The 23,580-nt window shown below is 40.7% G+C and overlaps 1 protein-coding gene across 1 annotated transcript in view; it reads left to right on the plus strand.

Annotated features, from left to right (window-relative positions):
• LOC142938180 (CUB and sushi domain-containing protein 3-like) overlaps nt 1-23,580 on the plus strand; it is a 194,277-nt gene that overhangs the window by 62,456 nt on the left and 108,241 nt on the right. Inside the window, exons 12-26 of the mRNA XM_076081426.1 lie at nt 95-207; nt 530-712; nt 1,366-1,692; nt 2,354-2,548; nt 2,869-3,007; nt 3,924-4,111; nt 7,382-7,570; nt 9,926-10,042; nt 13,270-13,485; nt 14,905-15,093; nt 16,758-16,927; nt 17,977-18,133; nt 20,131-20,322; nt 21,802-21,928; nt 23,024-23,226. Coding sequence (XP_075937541.1) covers nt 95-207; nt 530-712; nt 1,366-1,692; nt 2,354-2,548; nt 2,869-3,007; nt 3,924-4,111; nt 7,382-7,570; nt 9,926-10,042; nt 13,270-13,485; nt 14,905-15,093; nt 16,758-16,927; nt 17,977-18,133; nt 20,131-20,322; nt 21,802-21,928; nt 23,024-23,226 — 2,705 coding nt within the window. The remainder of the gene's footprint in view (nt 1-94; nt 208-529; nt 713-1,365; nt 1,693-2,353; nt 2,549-2,868; nt 3,008-3,923; nt 4,112-7,381; nt 7,571-9,925; nt 10,043-13,269; nt 13,486-14,904; nt 15,094-16,757; nt 16,928-17,976; nt 18,134-20,130; nt 20,323-21,801; nt 21,929-23,023; nt 23,227-23,580) is intronic.

Consider the following 23,580-nt stretch of genomic DNA (forward strand, 5'->3'; position numbering starts at 1 on the left):
TTCAATACAATTTACAAGATCTTTTGAAAACTGTGTGAAAGATGAAAGTGGGTTCTGATACCATAGTGACTTATTTTTGTTTCCCTGTCTGCAGGCTGACTGGGAGCTTTGTTCCAGACCTGATTGTCAGCATGTCCCATCAGATGTGGCTTCATCTTCAGTCTGATGAGAGTGTGGGCTCGATCGGCTTCAAGATCAACTATAAAGGTACACAGACTGTAGTGCTGATATCATCTCTGTCTGTCTGTATTCATGCCTCTTTCAGTAAAGCAAGGAGTTCATTTTCCTGTCTGCCTTTCTGTCCTAGCTGTCTGCCTGCCTGCCTGCCTGTCTCTCACTTATCTATCTCCTTCTAAAGAAACTTTCTTAACCAGGCTCTCAGACTCTTCACCTGGACCTTTATAGATAAATGTTAAAGAAGAAAAAAAGTACCTCAAAGTACTTGGCTTGACTTAATTCTCTGCTTTTCACCCTTTCCTCTCTTTCCATCCCTCCCTCCTTCCTCCCCTCCTCCTCCTTTCACCCACAGAAATTGACAAAGAGAGTTGTGGTGACCCTGGGACACCTCTGTACGGTTACCAAGAGGGTAGTGGCTTTCTAAATGGAGATGTTCTGCGCTTTGAATGCCAGTTTGGTTTCGAGCTCATCGGGGAGAGGATGATAACCTGCCAGAACAACAATCAGTGGTCGGCTAATATCCCCATCTGCATATGTGAGTCCATAGTTTTTTTATGATGGCAAATGAAGCAATTACTTACGCGCTTGGAAAGTTCACAATGACACTAAGCTATTGGAGGATTAATTGCAGTGTTTTAAATGGCCATGCAGTGCATTGTGTGTGTAAACAGCAACATATATAATGTAAAATGGGAAATTGATAGGATAGGGTTGCCTTGTTATTTCAAAGAGAAGAACGTAGGGTACACACTGTTAAACTATACAAATACTCAGGAGAAGGGAAGCCTTTACAATACTGTACATTGTTCTTTCTCAAGACAACCTAAACCCTTCCTGTAAGTTTCACTATACCAAACCCAAATACTTAACAAAAATCAATCTCTAGTTCCATTGGGACAGTGTGCAGTTTTCCTGTGCACTTATATAGCTGTATGTCTGTAACTTTGTACACTAACTCCTCTGTTCCCACCCTCCTTAGTTTTATTTTGCCCGAACTACTCGGCACCCATGGGAGCAGTGCTGTCTCCTGATTGCTACACTGATCTTTGTGGCCGGTCCTGTCATGGCACAGTCCACAGTGTGCATTGTCATGTGACCAGTGAGAGTTGCAGTGAAACAAATGGCCTTGCCTGGGATATTAAACTTTTAAAATCATTACTAATATATTTCGTCCCCTCTATCACACAGTCCCCTGTTTCTCCAACTTCACCGCTCCCATGGGGACAGTGTTGTCTCCTGACTACCCAGAGGGCTATGGAAACAACCTTAACTGCGTGTGGCTCATTATCTCTGAGACTGGCTCCAGAATCCACCTGGCCTTCAATGACTTTGACCTGGAGCCCCCCTATGACTTCCTCACTATCAAAGACGGGGATCAGTCAGGAGCCACAATACTAGGACGCTTCTCAGGGGCCGAGGTTCCTTCCCACCTGACCTCCAACAGCAACGTACTGCAGCTGGAGTTTCAGGCTGATCACTCTATGTCTGGACGAGGGTTCAACATCACTTATAGCAGTAAGGGAATGTTTGAATCATAGCATAGTAAAGCATTTAGAAACAAATAATTGCATCCACCAGTTTCCTTTTATGGTTAGGGATGAGTGTGAATGTGTCCTTGCAAATATCACGGCTGACTGAGCCCTTAAATTTGTGTGCTTTTCAAATACTTACAAACAACTAACCGAAGAAACAACAATTATCTAGAGTAAAGTGCAAAGACATCATATATCTTATTAATGATAAAGGATGGGATGAAGTTCAGCAGCACCAGTAATTTGTGTGTATTTGCATGTTTTCAGTCTTTTTGAAATGAATGCTCTAAGGAAATGAGCTTTAAGGAGAAATGATACTACGTTGCACCCCAAGTGAAACGTGAGTGCCTTAACAAAACAAAAAGGCAGCATTTAGGATAGTGCAAACAGTTCCTAACTCTTGTGCCTCATTGCCTAATACAACGCCATCGTAATTATTTTTCTCCTGGCAAAGGCACAACAAGCTCTGCAGACATAGGCTATTGTCATCCTCAGGTGTACAGAGCAGACCTCTGTTAGTTTTTTTTGTCTCCTACAGACGGCTACATCCATTTCCCTTATCTCCCGACTCCTCAAAGACCCCATTTCTCATTCACACAAGAGCGTTTGTCACCAGATCGTGTTCTCTCTCTTCTCATTACAAGCTTTCGGGCGCAATGAGTGCCCTGACCCTGGCATACCGTTGAATGCCAGGCGCTTTGGGGACAGCTTCCAACTGGGTAGCTCCATCTCGGTGGTTTGTGAGGAGGGCTTCATCAAGACGCAGGGAGCCGACACCATCACATGCCATCTGGAGGAAGGCAAGGGGATGTGGAGCGGACTCATCCCCAAATGTGAAGGTACTGAAATGGAATGGCGGATAATTGTGTGGTTGGTGGACAGATGTGTCAGCTATTGAGTCAGGAAGAGAGAGATGGAACAGAAAGAAAAGTGAGTGGGTTATGTGGAACATGCAGCTCTACTACATGGTTACAGCCCTTTAGTGACTCATCCTATATTTATTTTCTTTCAATGTTTTTCATGTGTGTATAAAAAGATTACTGAGTGACATAAAACAACGGCTATTTCCTTCTCTCCTGTCCGATCTATTTATGTGTTTAATTTATATCTTTATCCTCCCAATCCCTCCCACCATCCTTCCCCCTCTCTGCTCTTCCAGCTCCTTGCGGGGGCCACTACTCAGGGCTGTCTGGTGTCATCCTCTCCCCGGGCTGGCCAGGCTACTACAAAGACTCCCTGAGTTGTGAGTGGGTCATTGAGGCCGAGCCGGGAAGCTCCATCAAGATCAGCTTCGACAGGTTTGTATGACAGTGCTGCAACAACTCATCCGTGGAAGAAAAAAAAAAATGATACACACATACTCGCACACAATTTTTTTTAAGTACGTATATCCACATACTGCACTGCATCTGAGTACTATTTATACACATACCTGCATATGTAGTAGACACACACACACAGACAGAAAGTATCAATTTATGCACTCGCGTATATGGGCTCAGACACAGAAGGCGTACCTCTATCCCTGGAAGCCTCTGAGTTAGAAATAGAAAGTCAGAAGAGGTGGAACACAGTCCTGGACCTAGTTTCCAAAAATGTTGAAAGCCTCGAGTAAGTCTTTATTTTGCTTACTGGCTCCCGCTCACTTCCTTAGAGAGCTGCAATAAAAAGAAAAAAAATAGTCTTTGCTCTAAGATCTTTATTTCCGACCATTAAGGAGCGAAACCATAAAATGTTCATATTTTATAATCAACACTTTCTCAGTGCTGACACACTCCTTTGTAAAGACACAAAGACTTTCATTTTTGTGCTCCTCCTCACTTTAAACGAGCCAAAGTTTTCATAAGCCTAGTTTATGCAGCTTCTTTTTTTTAAGCTCTTTGCGTTCAAAATAAAGAGAAGTGTGGCTTCTCTCTTGCTGAAATTGTCTGAAGGTATTTTTTGATGGCAATATTGGAACTGTATTGTCACTTGTTTGATGATGTAGAGACCTGGGAGTGACCATGGATCCATACCATTTCAGGTTCCAAAGAAAGTCATTGTCGTGCAAGCAATTTCGTCTTATTTATCTCCATAAAATTAGAATCTTTTCTCTGCGGACAAAACTGGGTAAATAGCTTCAAATTGTCTAATCGGTCAAAGCAGAAGTAATGTTTTGAATACAAATAATTGTGTACTCTGCATCTCCCTCTCTCTGCTCTCTTTATTTGTAAGGTTTCAAACTGAGCTCAGCTATGACTTCCTGGAAGTGCATGACGGCCCCAACCTGCTCTCTCCTCTGGTTGGCTCTTTTAATGGAACCCAGGTCCCTCAGTTCCTGTTTAGTAGCGGTAACTTTCTGTACCTGCTTTTCACCACCGATAACAGTCGATCAAACAGTGGATTCAAGATATTATTTGAAGGTGAGAGTGTTACTATTGCTGCATGCACTGCAAAACACCAAGAGTTATGAATGCAGATTATTCATATTTTTGCTTTTCATATCATGTAATATAATTTAATTGATTTTAAATTAGATATGTCAACAATAGGAAAAAGGGAGACACAATTCCAAGTATGTGGGGTTTAAATTCAATTTAAATTGATCTGCCTTTCTTGTAACACTTTATAAGGTTTCTTATCTTATATCACCACTAATGTTAATAGGCCCTTTTTACAACCATGTTATAGCAGGGTAATGACATAGCTACTGTGAAAAGGACCTATTCTTAAGGATACCTCACAGTTCTTTCAGGTTGAGCAGCTGTTTAAAAACCCCATTGTTATCCAGGTCTTTTGTGTGGGAGGTTAGGGAATAGCTCCTGAGTGAAATCAAAGCCAAACTTGAGGATAAAGCCCGTGGCACATCTTAATCAATGTAGCTTATTAAATAATAGTGTGCTGTAACTTGTAAATGTCAATAAACACTGAAACTACATAGCATTAAATATTCAGTGCAATATTGGAAAGTTATGTCATGTGGGTTACATCAACAATGGACTTGAAGGGACTTACCCTAAATCCCTGTCCCCAGATTCACTGTTTTGCTTTCCAAATGTGTTCTTGCACTCTCCGGTGCAACAGAAGCCCCAAGTTTAAATGTGCAAGCTTGTGGAGGAAGGTTGTCTGTGCACAGACTGACTAAGAGCATCTGGGTTAGGGAGGAGAACTATTAGCTCTCAGAGGTACTTAATCGAATACTGTGAATACCTGGGTAAAACCCTCTGCTCTTGGGAGAGTTTGTTTTACATTTTTTCTTCTCCACATCATTATGCATGGAGTGGTAGTCTTTGAAAAATCAAATATAAAAATACTCTGGACATAGTGTGATCTATTTTCATGATTATTTGCACTAGCACCAGTATCCTTGTCTCTCTGATGTGATTCATAAGACTTCTTATCATGTGTGTATTATTGACTGAAAGCGGTAAACAAGTGCCTTTGTCTTGTGTTTCACTCTCAAGTGCATTTTTCTTTTGTTGATGAGGCTATTGAAAAGCAATAACAGTAAGATCATATTAGCTTCTTCCTTTGCAATTTAGGACACATCTTATTGCTGAAATACTTTGGGGAAACCCAGTCTTGTTCATTTGTAAAATTGGTCTTACAAAGTAAGGCTGTTGTGAATTAGGCTGTGAATCAACCGAGGCACAGGAACACTGCATCCCATTGCCTTTGTAATGGATAACTATTCAGTCACAACACATACAACAAAATGTTATCAAATCATATTTAGGCCCATGTATTCAATGTGTGTTTTCTCTAATTTCACTCCTAACCATTGTATTTAGATATTATTATTTTTGCATTTTCTCCCACCAAATTCCTGCACCCTGGAGGCCAGTACCAGCAATGATCAATGAATGCTCTACTTCAGGCAATATTTGTGTGTTTCCATACTAAAAATATCCCGTATTACTCAAGGAGAGCAAGACAAATTTTCTACAGCAGTACAAAGGAGGAGCCCTGTTATCACACATGAATAATCAGTTGGCCTGGGTTGTTATACAGGTTATTAATGTTCATGACTGTAATCTATAGCTCACAAACCACATAATATAACTCTACTACACTGTTACCTGTGTCATTTCTTGTTGATAATTCTGTTCCACGTTGCCAAAAGTAACACCTGCTGGCCATGTAGTAGTACTACACTTCTAATGGATCAAAATTCATTACAATGGGGTACTGGACATTTTCAGACAATATTTGTTTGACTTGCTGAGAGTGTGTGTATCTGTCGCTGTTTGATTCTGCAGTGGATGCAATTTTACATAAATTTCACATTGTGTGCCGCCCCTTTAAATGCTCTTCATGCTGGGCTCACAGTCACTGATGCCAGACGTCCCACAATGAACAGGATACTATTTGCTGACATGTCTAAGTCCCTTGACAGGGTCAATCACCTGAAACTACTGCGGCACCAGAAATTGCACTAGAACCAGGACACCTTCGAAAGAGAACAAAAGGAGATAACTAGCTTGTTTATATCTGTTCTGAATTCTCTTTTATATTTGTGTGTGTGTGTGTGTGTGTGTGTGTGTGTGTGTGTGTGTGTGTGTGTGTGTGTGTGTGTGTGTGTGTGTGTGTGTGTGTGTGTGTGTGTGTGTGTGTGTGTGTGTGTGTGTGTGTGTGTGTGTGTGTGTGTGTGTGTGTGTGTGTGTGTGTGTGTGTGTGTGTGTGTGTGTGTGTGTGTGCGTGCGTGCGTGCGTGCGTGCGTGCGTGTGTGTGTATTTACTATAAAAAAAGAGACCCTTAACCCAAAGTATCCAATGATATCTTACTAGCTCTGGAAATATGGAAAGATGGATAGATTAAAAAACTGCCAGACTGACAAATATAAATAACTGCGACATTAAATTGCCAGTCAGTGCCTAAAATCAGCATATTTTTGTTCATCAAAAACCATACTTGTATTATGAAACCTTGTTTTCTTTAATGCCAGAGGAACCAACACCTCTATCAAAGTTATTCAGACAAACTGTCAGCCATTCGCCAGTCAATGCAATAGTGCATTTTTCATTATAGTCTTAACTATGTCTTGTTATGAAACAGCCTTTGCTATTGTCTGAAATTTGACACTTTTACGGTGCAGTCCCCTTTGTGCGTCATGCAATATATTTTTACCACTTTTGGGTAAGTATGAGCGAGCATTCATTCTAAAATGTAAAAGTCAAAGTAAATTGCTTGCTTTGGAAAACTTGCTTTCTCTATTATGTATGCAACCCGAGACCTATCATTGTTGTGATGATTGTAATAACATCAAAGCTTCTGTCTGCACATTTTTTGGATGAATGTGACCTAGAAAGTTTACTGATTGCAAAAATAGAATTTCCATCACATTTTCCATGAATGCTGTATAACTTCAATATACCTCTGTAGCTCCACAGTCCTACTTTATTTGCATATGCGAGAGCAAACCTCCTCCTCTACTGTGTAAATAGTTGAAGAGAAAATGACGTTGTGTGACAAAAACATACAGTTAATTGCCCAAAACTTGGTCCATAGTTGTGTCACCGCACAATGTAGACGTGTTTCTTGGTAATTATTATCATCAGTCACAGTAACGGACCACACAAACTAGAAGATACCTAAAGGTTGTGAACAAAGAGGTTTAAATTGAATTGCCAAGTTGAGGATGTACAATTGTCTCGAATCATATTCAAGAACCCGTTTGATTTTAATTTCTCTAGTGGTCACATTGGACACGTACTCCTGCATGGATCCTGGTATTCCCGTGAATGGCTTACGGTTAAGCCATGACCTGTCCATCGGCTCCACGGTGTCCTTCCAGTGTGACCCAGGATACAGGCTGAGCCACGACGAGCCACTGGTTTGTGAGAAGAACCACTTCTGGAGCCACCCACTGCCCACTTGTGATGGTACGCATACGAAATGTTGACACAATTTGCAATGGATTCCAGCTCAGGCTGCAGTCTCATCCATGACGGCACAATTTCCTTTTGAGTGAGTTTTTATTATATTTGTAAGATATATATTTTTGCATACTATTTTGGTTTGTATGGGCTTATATTTACGCTGGATGACATTATGACATATATGGCCATTTGAACACCTTGGGACGCCGCCACTAGTAACTGGCAAGAGGTTTCTAAATTAGGTTTTCAAAAGGTAACTGGGTTCCTACAGCAGCTGCTACCATTGCTATATTTTATTCTCAAACCAACAATAAAAAAAAAAACATGGCCTTGTTGGCAACGACACAAGCCTAAGTGACTACGGGTAGCCTACAGCAGGTCTCACTAACCAAACATAAGCTTGTCAAAGTTCTTTTTACTCAGCAAATAGACTGTGATGAATCATGTATTACTGAAGGCAGATTATCCTCAACTTCAAAGCATGAAGTTCAGCATGTCCCTGATAGTTGTGATATCTCACATAATCTCCCTCTCCCGGCTGTGTTTGTACAGGTTTGCTCTTTGTGCTGTTTAGAAGCGCACTGAAGGACAATTGTGCCGATTATTGTTGCAGTGGAAAAAAACGTAGACGATGTCTCGAAGTCACGGATCACTCAGCTGAAAGAATATAATGAATAAAAAAAAACATGCAAGAGTTGGCAGTGGGCACCATACCGTGCATATGATACAGTGCTTTGTTATGCAGCTTCAGCCCAACGGTTGTCCTCATAATGTACTTCATGGCGTGGAGATGTTTCTCGCCTAGGTGTGGGCCAGACTGGTGCCAAATGCCTTGGCTCTTTGCCTATAGAGCCTCTAAAGTAGATCGTTTTCCAAGCGTGCTCATCCACTTTTAATGACTTTATGTAATTTTGGCTCATTAATAAAATATTTGATATAACTTTGTTGGTGGGTAAGGATTCATGCCTTGATGTGGTGTGCTTGGTGGAGGGCCCAAGGGTGGAAGGAGAGAGGATGAGAGGGGGGTGGGTGTGTGCAGCTGTGGAGCCTCAGGCTTCTCTGTGATCCTCCATAAACATCATCTGACATTCATTACTTTGAAAATATGTACATGCACAAGAGTTCTACTTCTAATATTTGTCAACAATTGCTGTTTTGAAGAAGGAATCTGGATATTTGGTTGTAACAACACCACTCTTAGGGCATTCAAGCCAAAGAACACACAAACATGCTTAACAGAGGGAAACAACGCTTGTAAATTTCTATCTATGCCATTTAAAAAAAAAAAGCAGTGCCCTTTATGTGATATGACCTTTTAATTTAAACACAATGACGGTTGCAGGTTGGTACAATATCCAATTTGACCGTTTAACCTTCAAACGGATCTAGCAATAACCTCCCGGTCCTCGGCAGCCAGTGAGGGTAGAGATTTATCTCATTACCTTCCTTTGATGAGATAAGGAGCTCTCTGGCAGTAAAATCAATAGTCAACATGCATGAGAGTCATAATACTGTGGTGGAAATGATGTTGCTGCTTTAGACGACACTATCCCTATCACCGCAACTGTAGCTACTCTACACGGTTGGATGCAACTGGATTATCCCACCGACCTGGAAAGTAGTTGGATGCAGCTGTGGCCCAGTGGGTAGAGCGGGGTCGTCCTTCAATCAGAGGACGGCGGTTCCGCTAGTCCGTGTCGATGTGTCCTTGGGCGAGACGCTTAACCCCAAATTGCTCCCGCAGGCTGTGACTGCGGTGTATCAATGGGTGTGAATGGTTAGTTAGAGTCCTGATGGGCAGGTTGCACCTTGCATGGTAGCCCCCTGCCATCACGGTACGGATGTGTGTGTATGGGTGAATGATGACATGTAGGGTTAAAGTGCTTTGAGTGGTCGGAAGACTAGAAAAGCGCTCTACAAGTCCATTTACCATTGTTTCTATTTGGAAGAAATTCAAAATCCCTCACAGTCAAAATAAAGCCTGATGCTCTAATCCGCTGAATATGCTTGTGTCAGTTCTTGCGAATTGTAAGTAAATTTACTGGATTAACACGTTTTCTGACGATGCCTTTCAGTTGAAGATACCATAGGAGTGGAGAGTATGGATGGATAGCTGAAGTAATGAATAATTGATGTCCTGGCAGTGGGGCAGGTTTGGAGAGGAAAAAAAACAACTTTGTGTTGGCAGAATTACAGGTAGTCATAAAAATAGCAGGACAGGATGTGATATGACTCAAATGCATTATTCATTTAAATTGCTCCTCTGTCTTCAGGTGAAGGATTTATTGGTTCATTTAAAACTTTCATTATTTTTTTTCCAGCAACAGTTATCATTCATTATCTTCCCTTTCTATTCAGCATCATGCGGTGGGGACATCGGGGGACCTGGAGGGATCATCTTATCACCTGGCTTTCCGGAGCTGTATCCGAACTCTCTGAACTGTACATGGACTGTAGAAGTGAGCCATGGAAAAGGTAGGAACATTTTATTAAAAAAAACATTCTCCAAGAAACAAGTATACATACCATGCATACTAAATTACTTTTTATGTTTTTTTAATTTGGTATTAAGCCCTATACCATATAGTTTAGGAACTATATATTGATTTAGTACATATTTTTTATTTTGCACTTGCGTAAATACTTCCCACACTGCAGTTCAATCAGGCATTCAATAGTCCTCATAATGACCAAATTATAAAGCTATAAATTAAAGCGACTCCCGCTCAACAGATTCCAAGAACATTACAAGGAGTTATTATTATAAAGTGAGAAGTGATTCAAGCAAATATCATTTAAATGTTCTGACTTTTTTCTCCCTTTTAGCAAGTATCCAGAATATGTGAAGGGATAATATTACACTCATTGAAGACTTAACTGTATGGTTCTTTTTTTAAAGTGTGTTCCAGTATCTGAGAATTGAGTTACATTTCTTCATCTTCATCTTATTACACATATTTCAGCCAACGTTGTACAGTACACTGCTTTATACATTCCACAGTTGGATAGCATTTGACACTTCTTTTCATCATTTTTTTTTTCCACCTAGTTAATTTAATGAACTGCTTTGACGTGTCAGTGGTTCACCTGGTGAGACAAATCTGGTATCTGGGTTTTATTCTCTATTTAATTAGCTTAATTCCATGAGCACAGCTCTCACTGTCAGTTATGTGATCAGTAACCAGTTCTCCAAGATCTTCTTATTCATTATCATTTGAAAAGTGCACTGAGCTTATCTCGGTTCCCTAGCACCTAGCAGTATTATCCCCGTATTTCACCGTCTTATCTTCTTTCAAAAGGTCCGTTGAAATGACATTTTTTACTATTTGCACATTATCCAAAACTAGCACCTCTGTTTCCTCACTGTAACTTTGGTAGTTTAAATCCAGAAGAAGACCTATCAGCAATCCCTCCACTCAGAGTTGTTTGACATGACAAAAGCAAATATAAGCAGTTTTTAATTTTTGCCACTATAAGGTGTTTAATTTGTGTTTAACAGGTAATTGTTTTTCTTGCCATGTAAGAACCGTTTAATATAATTACTGTCCATATATATATATATACACACATACATACATACACTAGGCTGATAATGGCAAGATGATGGTTATATATGTGTATGTAGTTTCTAAAAGGTGTGCGATAAAGGTGGAGTACCGAAGGACATCACTCAATCCTCCCCAAATAACCATCAAATCAAAGCTTGTTTTAACCGCACTGCATTGCTTCTTTTTTTCCTGTCTTATATATATTTAGTGACTATAACAATAACCTTACCCATGTTCTCCTATCATCAGCATTATCCTTTTAATTTCTTACATAGTAGGTCCTTTAACATTCAACAATAACAGGAGGCACGAAACTCAACTGCACCCACAACTAAAAACCGAAGACAGCAACTCAAAAATATAGAAATTGCCTAATTCTAATCAAATTCGACACAGGGCCTGATACGGTGTAAGTTATTCAAAATGCCAAATTAATTTAGTGTGGGGCAATTAGCAATCAAACCTCATATACGCATCTAGAAAAACTGCAAAATTGGGAAGCAAAGGACTTGTACGTAGACCTCACCCAAAACCCTGAAGCATGACAAACAAATTTGATTAATTATAGGTAGTAAGTGATGAAAATAAGCTATTGCACATCACATTTGTAATCGGGGCCTAATTCAGCTGACTAAATATGATTTAGAGAGGCAGGGCCAAAGCCATGAAGTCCAAGGATCTGATTTGAGATTGAAATTCCCAGAGATGCACTTGTTCCCTTTATTTTAACATGGAAAAGGTTTAAAAACGTACTGGTGCAATACTTGCCTCAGGTTCGGGCGTTAATCAAAACTATACATGTTAGACATTGTACTACAGTCTATAGCCTACATAATATACATTTTCTTTAGATAGTTTTCATTACACACACAGGGGATGCTTGCCTCTCATCTCTTATCACGGCACTGATCTTCCTTGAGTATTTTTGGATCCTGTGGCTACTGACTGGAAGACAAATTCATCTTTAGCGATGTAACTATTCCACTCAGTAATTACCAACATCCCGCACCAACTATATTCAAATATTGGGATGCCCCCTCACAGGGATGGCTCTTGATAAATTGAACATTTGGCTAGACTCTCTGTTATATAATTGCTGTTTTACAGAGCACAATCAATCACTTAATTTTGTTATTTATTTTATGGCCATTTGGGACTTTCTTTTTCAAGTGAGCCAAACATTGTGGAGGACATTATAGAGTCATATTCCAACAGATTCAACAGATGGCATTAAAATGGCAGTGTGCGTATTGTACTGAAAAGCAGCCAACTGGCCATCACGGGTGGAATGAAGATGCGCTTGGGTCTGAGTTACAGTGTGAAAATACAAGCAGGGTGTTTAGACCTAGATTTAGTTTTCCAATCTAAAAGTTAAATAATAAGGTGTTGATATAACATTCAGAATCATGTTGAACAACCTTCACACAATTTATAATCTATTTGCTGCTGTAGCAGATTTTCCTGTCTTTGATTGTGTTTTCTCTTCTCATGTGAATCTGTATAATTGGCCAGCTCGGCCAGTTACAGATGTTTTGTCGTCGAGTTTTAAAGATGGTTAGACTAAAGTGAAGCTGACTAATCTCGTGGACTGGAGGAAAGGCCATGCTTTTTCAATTACGTGTAGTTTTTATCTGTGAAAATCATTTCCCCTTGTTTTAGTTTTCCCTGCGAGTTTGCTATTAACTTTGCATTTTGAAATTGCCTTTAATCTTTTTTGTGTCCCTTATTACGTGTCAGATTTTCCTTTTTTCCCTTTTCATTTTAGTATGATAATTTCAGTAGCATTCATTTCAGTATGCTCATAGTGCTGCTGTACGGATTAAAGCATTTATTATTTAATGAATAAAAAATGCGTAGATGGATGTTTCAGCAAACTAAACCCAAATTAATACAACAGATTTTTAATCACGATAATGACATTTGAAATTATAGCTTACATTTAAATTGAATAGTAGTCACGTTCAGTTTGAGGTTGTTGCATTACACTTTATTTTGTGCTCTACAATGTAAACAGCAAATCCATTTCTTAACCTTATGGGTCAGTAATGGACATGAAAACATCAGATGTATGCTTTACATATTCTATTCAAAGCCTTTTCTATAGTATCTTCCTAAAAACCTCTCACGCTGAGCTGTCTTATTTTCGCCTCCAAGGTGTCCAATTCACATTTTACTCCTTCCACCTGGAGGATCACCATGACTACCTTCTGATAACGGAAAACGGCAGCTTCGCCCAGCCTCTCGCTCGACTCACCGGCCCGGAGAGGCCCTCACCAGTTAACGCCGGCCTATATGGGAACTTCAAGGCCCAGCTACGCTTCATTTCTGACTTCTCGATATCGCTGCAGGGATTCAACATCTCCTTCTCGGGTATGACGGCATATATGGGTTTCCTTCTGTAGGAGGCAGGCAGGGGGGAGTATTGGTAGGTGTGTAGACAGGACGGGTGAGTAAAGCTTTAAAAGAGGAAGGAAGATGAATTGGGCGGAGTGAGGATGCTGAAAATATGGTGGGTGGAGTTGTGAGGTAGAAGGCATATATGAAGCACACCGTGACGGAGAGATGGAAAGAGAGAGACGGCTCGTTCAGTGATGAGATCAAAAGTGCTCAGCTTCTCTAAAGCGTGCATGAAGTAACACGTGAGGAGTGATTTGTTGGTCAGAATGGGAGCGGGCTTAAGGTGGACCAAGCCACAGGCTGCGCCGATCAGAGGAGGATAATTAAGAGACAACGAGGCCACGCAGGTACAGGCTGTCTGACCGTGATGGGAATGATCATCAAAGCATGCCATGTGGGTCAGTATCCTCAGGACTGAGGAGACGGAGGGGAATGTGGTGGTGTTGTTGGTGGTGATGGGGGGTGTAAGGGAAATAATGGGCCCCCCATGCAGAGACCAGGAAATGGAGAGAGAGGTGGAGATGGGAGGCTTAGGGAGGGGGATAGTGAGAGAGAAAAGAGATGAGACAGATGGTGATGCTGAGTGAGCAGGGTTGATGAGAGGGCGGAGGGAGAGTGAGGGAGAGAAAAAGATGGTGTGAGAGAGAGATATAGTAAAGTAGAAAAAGAGAGCGAGAGAGGGGGGGTCTGCTTCGTGAGCATGCAGGCTAAATGTTTGCCTGCTGTTCGCTGAAGTGAAGCATAACTTATGCAGCCATGAATATTCATGAAATGTAGTTTGCGAGTGTGTGTGCGTATGTCCTTGCATGCTCTGTAATTAGCATCTATAGATTTCTTGATTAGAATTCATTTTTTAACCTTTCATGACCTTTTGATTAAAAAAAAAATGTGCCAATGCTGTCAGGCCACATCCTTAGGTGTGATGATGCTGCTGCGTTGCTGTGTTGAAATCAATAGTTGCACTAAGTTCTGCATGCTACAAAGTATAGCCCGTGAGAGGAATGCTGCTGGGAGTAAGACCTCTTTCTTCTCATACGAGTGCCATCGACATCTCAAATGATGAGGCCACCAAACAGCCCATGTACAATAAAAATCCACGCAGGGTGGCCTAGTTTGTGGAGAGCCCATCCTTCATCCAGGGTTCAAGCTTTTGGCATGAATCCCAACCTGAGGAAGTGTCCTTGAGCAAGGTCGTTAATCCCCATGAGCTACGGTACTGCTTGCTTTGGGATGAACATGCACTCAGAGTTTCATTGACTTGAGCAAGAGAGCGGACTATTTTTTTCCCCCCTTGGGGATTATTATCAATGACAAGTACAAGCAATGAATCATTCTAATGGAGTATTAATGATGTATTGATTCTTTTTATTTTTTGGGCTATCTTGTTTCCAGAGTACGATCTCGAACCCTGTCAGGACCCTGGGACGCCTCAGTTTGGCTGGCACACCGGCTCCAGGTTTGGCATTGGGGACTCACTGGCGTTCCACTGCAACACAGGATACCGTCTGCAGGGGGCGAAGGAGATAGGGTGCTTGGGAGGTGGCCGTCGCATGTGGAGTGCCCCTCTGCCAAGGTGTGTGGGTACGTGTTCAGCTGCTTTTATTCCGTTTCCTTTCCTGTTTGTGTTTGTGTATTGCAGAATTGTTCACTGCTAGCCAATGTCATGTTTTAACTTTATTTGGCACAGATATGAACTTTCAAGAACTTAGTGGAATTGGATTTAGTTAAGTAGACCACAATGAAATGCTCAGACTTGTAACTAATACCGATACGAGCTGCTATGTTAAGAAAGGTTCTTTGAACAACATTCAGAGCATTAATATAGCTGCACTCAGCTATTTGCAATGTAAAGACATAGTGGAGTAATGTCCACTTGAGCAGAGAACGAAGTAGTTCTCCTGACATTCAGGACGGCCGACAGCGTCGTTGTTTGCACTGTTAGCACCTTTAGCCGCGAGCCGCCGACTCCGTCGCCGTGTTCGAAGCCGTTGAGAGGCAACAGATATGCTCTCAATTTCAAGTGTCGCCCCTTTAAAACTATCCTTTGATAGCTCTTTTCCACCGAAGGGTGCTCCAAGGTCAGGTTAAGGCAGAGGAGTTCAGTAACGATACCGCTGTACTGAATTTATTTTATGTTTTTGTCGCAGAGAAACTCAATTAAATTATTTGCACATTTTAAGAGCTGACTCCAGAGATCTAGTCGTTTCATAGAGAGGCTTTGTATAATTTAAACTAGTTCCATTGAAGCATGGGACAATATGAAAATTTCATGTCACGATTACTCTAGCCAAGATAATGTTGATTCACGATATTATCTCGACAATCATCAAAACAATGCTTAAACCTCTTAAAATGGCACTAAATCATACAAGAATCTCTTTAGTCTTTAGTCAAGAAACAAATGTTTTTTATTGCATCAGAGAAAAGACACAAAAACGAGCCAACAATCTTAAATAAGGTAATAAGTCATCAGGTTTTCTAATGTATTTTCTATGTATTTATCCTTTACTTATGTAACATAAGTAAAGGATAAATACATTTTAGAAAATAGCAACATTGTGCGAGTCATTTCTCTCTCATGATAATTCCTGTTTTTCGGTGTGAAGCAGGCTCCATTTGTCACTTCCCTACAATGATAGTGAGGTAGACAGCTTTTTCATGTAACTAAGGCGTCGGCAGTCGGCCTTGCGTCTGAATTTATTGTATATGAAAAATAAAGATATCAGAAACACCGATCGTGTCATTAAATTCAAAAAACGTTGTTCGTAGACTTACTTGGTTTGAGAGAGGAGACTTGCTTTTCATAAACTCACTCAAATGAAATGTTAATGGGGAACACACTCTAGTATATTTGCCCAAAAAAGTTCTGTCAGGCCGAGCACACCCAAAGAGCACCCGAGGGGAGACGATCCCTTTTATTTCTAGTGCCGTCTGCCGTGACCCTCCAACATCCCCTCCAGTTACATTGCGCATGTGTAACACCCCATAGTCGTCATGGGGTCGGAGACCTCGTCTCAGCCTTAATTTAATCGCCTTGTGTGGAGTGCCTAACATGTTTTTGCACAACCCTGAAAGGACTGCTATGACGCCGTACATTTTACATAACAATAGTGCTTGGAAACAAATATTCATGAAGGCCAGGTTGTGTCTTCTTTTAATTGATGAGTTTTAAAGTGTAGGCATGCTCTTGTTTTTTTAAGTAAAACAAATACGTTAACTATTTTTGTCTGTTTGTTTTCTTGCAGCGGAGTGTGGCTCGACAGTCTCCAACAGCGAGGGAGCTATTTTGTCACCAAACTATCCAATGAACTATGACAACAGCCACGAATGTGTGTACAGCATTCATGTCCAAACAGGCAAAGGCATCAACATCACTGCCAGCAACTTTCATCTCGCACAAAGTGACATCCTTAAGGTAAGGGCAGAATGCAGCTGCTCTTCTTTGTTGACAGAAAATAGAAAACCAACAAATTAACTCAGGGCTTTGATTAATAACTAAGTCAAATATATCTGTGTAATTGTTTCATTTATGTTTAAGAACAAGAGGCAGGTCCTGGTGCTCATTTTTATACATACAACACCAGGAAACCCAGAAAAAAGCTGAATTCTTTTGCCTAGAAAGTCAAAAAATAGGTCAAACAGTAGTAGTAGCAGCAGCAGTTTTCCTTTGGGAAGGAACGGATTGATTTCTTTGCTCAAGGGCATTTTAACAGTTTTTGTAGGCACCAAAAATGTGATGCAAATGACTATAGTAGTCTCCACTTCACAGCTGGAATGCACTCTTTTTGGGATGCAGATGTCTTGTCTAATGCTCCAATTAACAGGTCATTGTAGCCTACTATCAGTGTGTCTAGTGTTGGCGTTGTGTAGACAGTAATCTCTTGTACTTAGTCGTTTTGTGAGCATCCGAAATGTGAAAAGACATGCTTAGAGAGCTAAATTGACTTGAAGAAAGGGGAAAACAGGACAGAGAGGGCCCCAGCAGTATTTCAAAGGATTTTTGTTTTGTTATTTCACAGATCTCAAACAGAAATAGGTATACTGCCGGAAATTCGTAGGAGTTTAAAAGGGTCCTTCTTCAACAAATAAGTTCCATTAGGCATGTGGATCAAAAAAAGATCTGTGATAAAAATGCAATTATATTAAGCAAAAAAACACACACTCTTTGCTTGGGGAATGCACTGCTTTTAAACTCTCATTGTATTTTAGTTCTAATATAATATTTGGTTAATAATTATGGTCACTCCAATAAACATTTTACATCTGATTTAGGACATTTATTTTCAATAGATGGGCCATACATAAGAGAGAATATGCACTAAAAGCTTCTTTGTAATCGTGGCTATTTCTTCAGTATTAATATTTAATTGTTATTATATTATTATTTTACTTTATTGTGGGTATTTTAATCCTCCATGAGCAGCAAGCCTCTCCATCATGTTCTTCTTCTCTGTCTCTGCTCAGGTGTATGACGGTAAAGACGGTGCAGCCCTACTCCTTGGCACATACACGGGCACGTCGATGCAAGGTCTGTCGCTTACCACCACCTCAAACTATCTGTGGCTTGAATTTTACTCTGACCAGGAGGCGACAGCAGCGGGGTTCCGGCTCATATACCGCAGTGAGTCACATTTCATTTCACTGGAGTAGAAGGGCCCTAAAGCTTTTCCGAATGAGTGAATTTAGCCTCGCTTCAAGAGCTAGGCATTTCAAGTAGCAAGAATTTTAAAGAAAATTTTAATTGACCCTCACCCGGCTCCACTATGTCTTTCACTGTCAGGGTATCCATTAAACACAGCATGGTGTTTCTGTGCCATTCCTGCAGGGAAATTAGCTTTTTTCTCCCTCTGCTTCTCTTCATGTGAATCCCTTGTCCCGCTTTTTTCATTGCCTTCTACCCCTGCAATTAGTGCCCATGGCTGCCGAACTGTACCTTGTTAAAACAGGTGGATTGTTGTCGGGATTGTTGCGCATTAGCAACGTGTATGTGCATCTACTGTATGTAGTGTGTACCTCTACATACAGTATGCGTTTGTGTGTATCGACAGTTTGGATCGTTGCTGTAAGTGCGCCAGTAATAGATGGCTTTTGTTTCTAACCCCTAATTGGCGTGCTGACTGTGTATTGTAGCTAACCGTTTCTAATTTATTACTGTGACGAGAGAATGTTTTGCTGACACTGCGTTTTGCAGTCCAATTTAAAGTGTTTTTGTGTTTCACCTGCAATTGAGCTCTCTGAATTCTTTCCGTCTACCAGTGGAGTTTTTTAAGGTAGAATTCAACATAGTTAGTGAAAATGGCAGCAGGCCAAGTGCTGTTTTGACTTGAATAGTATGAAAGCCAAAAAAGTTTTTAGCTAACTTGCAGTTACTTGATCCACACTGGCAATATTCTGTCTGTGATAATTGCACCAAATGTGCCAGGCCCAAACTGTTATACTATAGCTCACATTAAATAACCGTTTTGCTGTAGTGCAGTTCAGCATTACTCACGGTTTTGGGTTTGCGAACCTGACAGGCCTGCAAAAACAATAACAAAATGTACATTAATCAGTTATACGTAGTCGTTTACAACAGCTAAATAATTGCCATCAGCATCTAAATGTTACTACAATTAGTTCAGAAGAAATGTTGGTTTAATTACGAGGTGCCTTTCGAGTTACAAAATTAGCTGTAATTGAGTATCGCATAATTAGATTCCATTTCTTATCTTTCCACGGATGTGCGCAATGTAAAATGGCTTGGAGTGCCCTCGTTATCCATCTCAAAGTGCAATCTTAACTTGGTCTTTTACCTGAATGAATAGCTCTTTTCAACTCGGAGAGGCTTGACTGATGTATGAACAGCACGAGGGCAGGGAGAGGGTGTGATATGGGCAGCTTAAATCTCGTCTGAACATGGAATCGAATCATGTTTTCATGACTCTGCTACCAAAAGTGCAGAGGTAATTTTCTAAATGTGAGCAGTAACTGCCGGAGATTTATACTGGGCATGACACTTGTAATACTACCATAACATCTGGCATGGGCATGGACCTCGCTGTGAGAAGAGACCATAAATCAGCACTGCTGGGTTTATGTGCGGCCACTGTTGCTGCATAGAAGAACACTTACATTTAGTACCTAAAAGAGAAGAATACAATACACGGCCATGGTCAAGTTCAAACATGGTGAGCTAAAGAGTTATTGCAACAATTCCTTGTTTTGTGGCTTGTTTATTTTATTTCCTTTGTATTACCCCCACAGTCTTACGAGTGGCCGGGCTGTTTCTCAGTCGTGGTAAATGCCCACACTCAATTGAACGTTTAATTGTGAACATCTAATTGTGCTCTCTGTCCGAAAGGAATCTTTTACTGCCAAGTGATATAATGGGACTGTTAGTCCAGCCCCCAACTGGAATTTAATTCTCAAAGCTTAATCAGTAACCCTTTTACAATACAGATAAATGGGAATGTGGCACTGGTTTACATAATGGTTGCTCTCCAGTGGACTTAGTTTAATAATGGTGACAAAGCGTTCCGTGTTTATGTGTTAATGGTCTTCATATTATACCATTCTTCAACTCGTATTCTTCTCCACCCTTTTCCCCTCCTCCTGTGCCTCTCAATGGTACTCGTCCAGGCTTTGAGCTATCCCACTGTGATGATCCAGGTGTGCCGCAGTTCGGCTTCAAAGTCAGCGACCAGGGTCACTTTGCTGGAAGTGCCATCACCTTCGGCTGCGACCAAGGTTACACCCTGCACGGCAGGGGCATACTCAAGTGCATGACCGGGGATAGAAGGGCGTGGGACAACAACCTGCCGTCATGTATAGGTAATCCTTTCTGTCTATATCTGTATGCTGTCTTCATCTCAATTTGTGGTCCCTGTCTCCCGGTCTTTGTCCGTCTCGCTTTTCACTCCCCCTCTGTTGTATCTTATATTATTATTCTGTCCAGGCACAGTGTCAACATTGCTCAGCTAGGTGTTAATCCGAAGGATTTATCCCAACATGATATCTACTTAATTGAACTGTGTTGAAAGAAACTACACTGCTTGTCATTTTGTTAGAGATGTGTGTTCTGGATGCAGATATATTCACGAAAAGAACACTAAAGTGAAGCAATCTGAATTGCAGTTGAACGTTTGCTGTGATGCTCTGACTCTGTTTAAGTCGTAGGCTGTGTCATTTAGATATTTGATAATTATGCCTTTACTTCTCGAAATAAGTGCTGATCCATGACTTGTGGATTCAGAGTATTTATATCAGATTGAGTCATGGCCATGATGTACAGTCTTGGCTGTCCTTTCATATTGAAAATGTGCTGAGACAGGGAAATGATAACGCTATTACCTGCACCCTGTTAGAGTCTGGAAGGTGTTGTGACAGTGTCTGTTTCTTGATGTCTAGCAGTGATGGATTAAGGTAAAAGAATGATCTATAAATTCCTGATGTGTGCAAAATTGCTCTTTAAATGCCACCGTGTCCAACTGCCTTTTTCAATGATACATGTATTTGTTCCTTTTTCCCTGAAAAGACTTCAGTCTGGCATTGTGGCATGTTCAATACCATCACAAAAAAAAACAGTCTATTGATTAACTGTTTAACAGCGCTGGATCACTGAATGGTCAATATTAATAGTGAGCTACGTATCTGTGCGCTGAATGTGAAATGGGATTTCCAGCCATTCCTCCAGGGCCACGTTCTGGCCCCTGTCAAGGACTTTTACATTTGCCTGTGTTATGATACTGATTATAGCCTACCACTGTGGCAGTCTAATGCAATTTTCCTATTAATTAAGTGCCGTTTGTTCTGTAATATAGATAGCAAGATGATAGCCAGGGGAGAGACAACATAGATTGGATGACAAGATATTCCTTCAATGATTAACATTTGTAGCAGTGTCCTCCCTGCAGGTTAAAGCCCAGCCCATACATGGTCTGAACACAGTCTTTTTAAAGTTAATTAACGGCATCATTAGAAGGTATACTTGGAGGCAAAAGAAGTTTGCCATTTGTGACTATTTCTGCCCAGGCGGGAAGTCCTTGTTGCAGTCCCATTACCTGTTGGAAAAAGGAAATTGTTCATTTTCAGCAGAACTTAAACTGTTGCTCATTAGTCCTCATTGTAGATGTTGAGCTTCAGTGATCTTGGACTCTGACAGCATTTCTTTTTCCGTATTTGGTTTCAACATGCTGTGTGGACGTTTGCTTGTGTGAATGTGTCTCTATTTCCTCTTGTGTGAGTTTGCATTTTTTGCAAGGTTTTATGTATTTTGTGTTCATTCATGTGTGCGTGTGCGTTTGCATGCAGCGGAGTGTGGTGGGAGTTTCAAGGGTGAGTCCACAGGACGTATCCTCTCTCCGGGGTATCCCTTCCCCTACGACAACAACCTAAGGTGCACCTGGACAATCGAGGTCAACTCTGGCAACATTGTCAGGTAACTCAAGTTGCTGTTAACATGGTCACATAATGCAAAATGCACACATGCATATTTATTCATATACTGTATCTCAAGTATAAATGAAAATTGTTTTGCGATTGTCTTTTTCAAACTAAGCCATTTATTTTAGAAAATCATCATCGTATAGAATATTTTATTAAGATGTGCAATCATTCATCACAATATGCTGATGTATTTAGCACCATTACTCATGAAATATGGTGTTGAGGAAAGAAATATATAATTGGGCCTTAAATGATTCGTCTTTTAAAGAAAATGTTTAAATCTACATAGACACAATAAGACACTCAGTGAGTTTGTGTGATGAAACTAAAGGGAATTTGATTGGCAATTACACGAGACTGCAGTTTTTACACAAGGAAAATGTCTCGAAGTTAAATAATTTGAATTGATTTAAATTGAGTGAGGTCATCAGAACTTGACCTGACCATGAAAGACGAGTTCAGTTCACAAGTTCAGCTGAGATTTTAAACATTAAGAATTCTCCTCAGAAACTAGATGTCATCAAGAGAAACAGCCAGCAGCAGCTCCATTAACAACGATGGGGAGGGGGACTTTGTAGACACTGTGACAGCACCCAGGGGAATTCTCCCGGGACAAGGAAGCATTTTATTTTTTTGGTTGAGAGCTCCTAGTATAACTGAAATAAAACCCATTTGGGCTTAGAGGTCAAAGTAAACATGGTATGATTTCATAAAGTCAGCCACACATTATTTGTCAGAAGAACTGCTTCAGGCCATCTTTTGTAAATCTGTGCTCTCGTATTTCTAACTTTGGCAGAAATTGATTGATGATACCAAATCTCAACTGAAATACCCAAAAGCATGGGAAACACGGCTTCTAGATGGAGCTCTCCTCTGAACTCAATTTTAAACTCGCTAAGTTCAGCGCTCATTTTGCTCGCCTTCTTGACAACATTTGTTTTTGTTGTATTTGAAACGCATCAGTTGTGAACACAATCGTCATTAATTCAACTACGTGTGAATGAATATAGTAGCTGAATTCATTTGAGTCTGATCATATGTTAAATGTAAAGACTTGACTTAAACTCCTTGTGTTCACCTCTCCCAGTCTCCAGTTTCTTGCGTTTGACACAGAGGCGTCCCACGACATCTTCAAGGTGTGGGACGGGCCTCCTGACAACGAGATGTCTCTGCAGGAGGTCAGCGGCTCGCTGCTGCCTGAGGGGATCCACTCCACTCTCAACATCGTCACCATTCAGTTTGAGACTGACTTTTATATCACCAAGTCTGGCTTTGCCATCGACTTCTCCAGTAAGAATTTCCTCCCGACTACTTGATGTACTATGGATGTTTACTGTGATTTGTCTGCTCCTAGTGAGAGTCTCTCTGAGGAGTAAAATCATCAGGTATTCCACTTGGCTTATGTAGGTAAATGTACGAGTACACGTAGGTTGTATATTGCCTAACGTGACAGTTTCGTCATACTTTTTATGAAATTTAAGGTAATATGATGCAGAGTATGTCTGTTTGTACAGATATATTAAGTGTTGTCACCACATAAGCATGAAAGTAGAATGTCAAAGGTTCATACCATGTTGAATTCATGTCCCCAAAGTATGTAAAATGATCAAACGGAAGTATGGTGCGACTTCTTATTTGAACATT

Source organism: Anarhichas minor, unplaced genomic scaffold, assembly GCF_050575085.1.
Source record: "Anarhichas minor isolate MPS153535 unplaced genomic scaffold, ASM5057508v1 ptg000080l, whole genome shotgun sequence".
In the NCBI taxonomy this organism is placed as follows: domain Eukaryota; kingdom Metazoa; phylum Chordata; class Actinopteri; order Perciformes; family Anarhichadidae; genus Anarhichas; species Anarhichas minor.